General features: G+C 70.0%; 1 protein-coding gene across 1 annotated transcript in view; it reads left to right on the forward strand.

Annotated features, from left to right (window-relative positions):
- LOC112958297 (spectrin beta chain, non-erythrocytic 1-like) overlaps window positions 1–2,025 on the forward strand; it is a gene marked incomplete at both ends in the record, with an annotated part of 13,823 nt that overhangs the window by 5,969 nt on the left and 5,829 nt on the right. Inside the window, 2 exon segments of the mRNA XM_026052119.1 lie at window positions 724–1,515; window positions 1,586–1,981. Coding sequence (XP_025907904.1) covers window positions 724–1,515; window positions 1,586–1,981 — 1,188 coding nt within the window.

Raw genomic sequence — 2,025 nt, forward strand, 5'->3', positions numbered from 1 at the left:
GGCAGCGGGATGCACCGGGCAGTGGGATGCACCGGGCAGCGGGATGCAGCTGGCGGTGGGATGTGCCGGGTGGTGGGATGCTCCGAGTGGCAGGATGCAGCTGGCAGTGGGATGCACCGGGCAGCGGGACGCTCCGGGTGGCAGGATGCTCCGGACGCAGAGGGCTGCTCTGGATGCAGGGAGCAGCTCCAGGCAGGCATGATCCAGGCACAGGGATGCTCCGGATGCAGGGCTGCTCCTGATGCAGGGCTGCTCTGGATGCAGGGCTGCTCCAGATGCAGGGCTGCTCCGGATGCAGAGTTGCTCCGGATGCAGGGCTGCTGCGGACGCAGGCAGCAGCTCCGGGCAGGCATGATCCAGGCACAGGGATGCTCCAGATGCAGGGCTGCTCCGGATGCAGGGCTGCTCCAGATGCAGGGCTGCTCTGGATGCAGGGTTGCTCTGGATGCAGGGCTGCTCCGGATGCAGGGCTGCTCCGGATGCAGGGATGCTCCACATACAGGGCTGCTCCGGATGCAGGGCTGCTCCGGATGCAGGGATGCTCCACATACAGGGCTGCTCCGGATGCAGGGCTGCTCTGGATGCAGGGCTGCTCCAGATGCAGGGAGCAGCTCCAGGCAGGGCTGCTCCAGATGCAGGGCTGCTGCGGACGCAGGCAGCAGCTCCGGGCAGGCATGATCCAGGCACAGGGATGCTCCGGATGCAGGGCTGCTCCGGATGCAGGGCTGCTCCCCGACCGTGACCGCGCTGCCGTGCAGGTGGGAGCGTTTCCGCGCGCTGGCCGAGCAGAAGAAGGCGGCGCTCACGGCGGCGCTCAGCATCCAGAACTACTACCTGGAGTGCAACGAGACCACGGCCTGGATGCGCGAGAAGACCAAGGTGATCGAGTCGACGCAGGGCCTGGGCAACGACCTGGCCGGCGTCACGGCGCTGCAGCGCAAGCTCTCGGGCATGGAGCGCGATCTGGAGGCCATCGAGGGCAAGGTGCGGGAGCTGCGCRCCGAGGCCGACAGGCTGGAGGCCGAGCAGCCGGAGCAGGCGGCGCCCATCGGCGCGCGCCGCGCCGCCATCGAGGCCGTGTGGGCCGAGCTGTGCGGCGGCCTGCGGCGGCGCGAGGAGTCGCTGGGCGAGGCGCGCAAGCTGCAGGGCTTCCTGCGCGACCTGGCCGCGCTGCAGGGCTGGCTGGCGCGCACGCAGACCGCCGTGGCCTCCGAGGACGTGCCGGCCACGCTGGCCGAGGCCGAGCGGCTGCTGAGCCAGCACGAGAGCATGGGCAAGGAGATCGCGCACTACGGCGGCGACTACCGCAGCGCACGCGCCGTGGGCGCCGAGGTGACGCGGGGCCACGCGGACGCGCAGCACCTCTTCCTGCGGCAGCGCCTCGAGGCCCTCGACACCGGCTGGGAGGAGCTGGGCCAGATGTGGGAGAACCGGCACCAGCTGCTGGCGCAGGCCTACGCCCTGCAGCTCTTCCTGCGCGACGCCAAGCAGGTCGAGGGCGTGCTCAGCACCCAGGTGAGGAGCGGGAGCAGGCGCCGGCGCACCGCGGCGGGCGCCCGGCCCTCACGCCGCTGCCCGCGCCCAGGAGTACGCGCTGACGCACACGGAGATGCCCGGCACGCTGCCCGCCGCCGAGGCCGCCGTCAAGAAGCACGAGGACTTCATGGCCACCATGGAGGCCAACGGGGAACGCGTGCAGGCGCTGGTGGCCGCCGGGCGCAAGCTGGTGGCCGAGGACAGCGCCCACGCCGACAAGGCGCAGGAGACCGTGGACTCGGTGGAGAGCAGGTGAGGACGGGGGTCTGGGCGCCGCGGAGCTGGGGTGCTCGGGGATCGGGAATGACACGGGGTTGGGATGCTCGGGGATGAGGATCTACATAGAGCTGGGATCCTTGGGGATCAGGAACGACGTGGAGTTGGGATGCTTGGGGATCGGGAATGACATGGGGTTGGGATGCTCGGGGATGAGGATCTACATAGAGTTGGGATCCTTGGGGATCAGGAACGACGTGGAGTTGGGATGCT

Source organism: Nothoprocta perdicaria, unplaced genomic scaffold, assembly GCF_003342845.1.
Source record: "Nothoprocta perdicaria isolate Ctin4 unplaced genomic scaffold, notPer1 scaffold_832, whole genome shotgun sequence".
In the NCBI taxonomy this organism is placed as follows: Eukaryota; Metazoa; Chordata; class Aves; order Tinamiformes; family Tinamidae; genus Nothoprocta; species Nothoprocta perdicaria.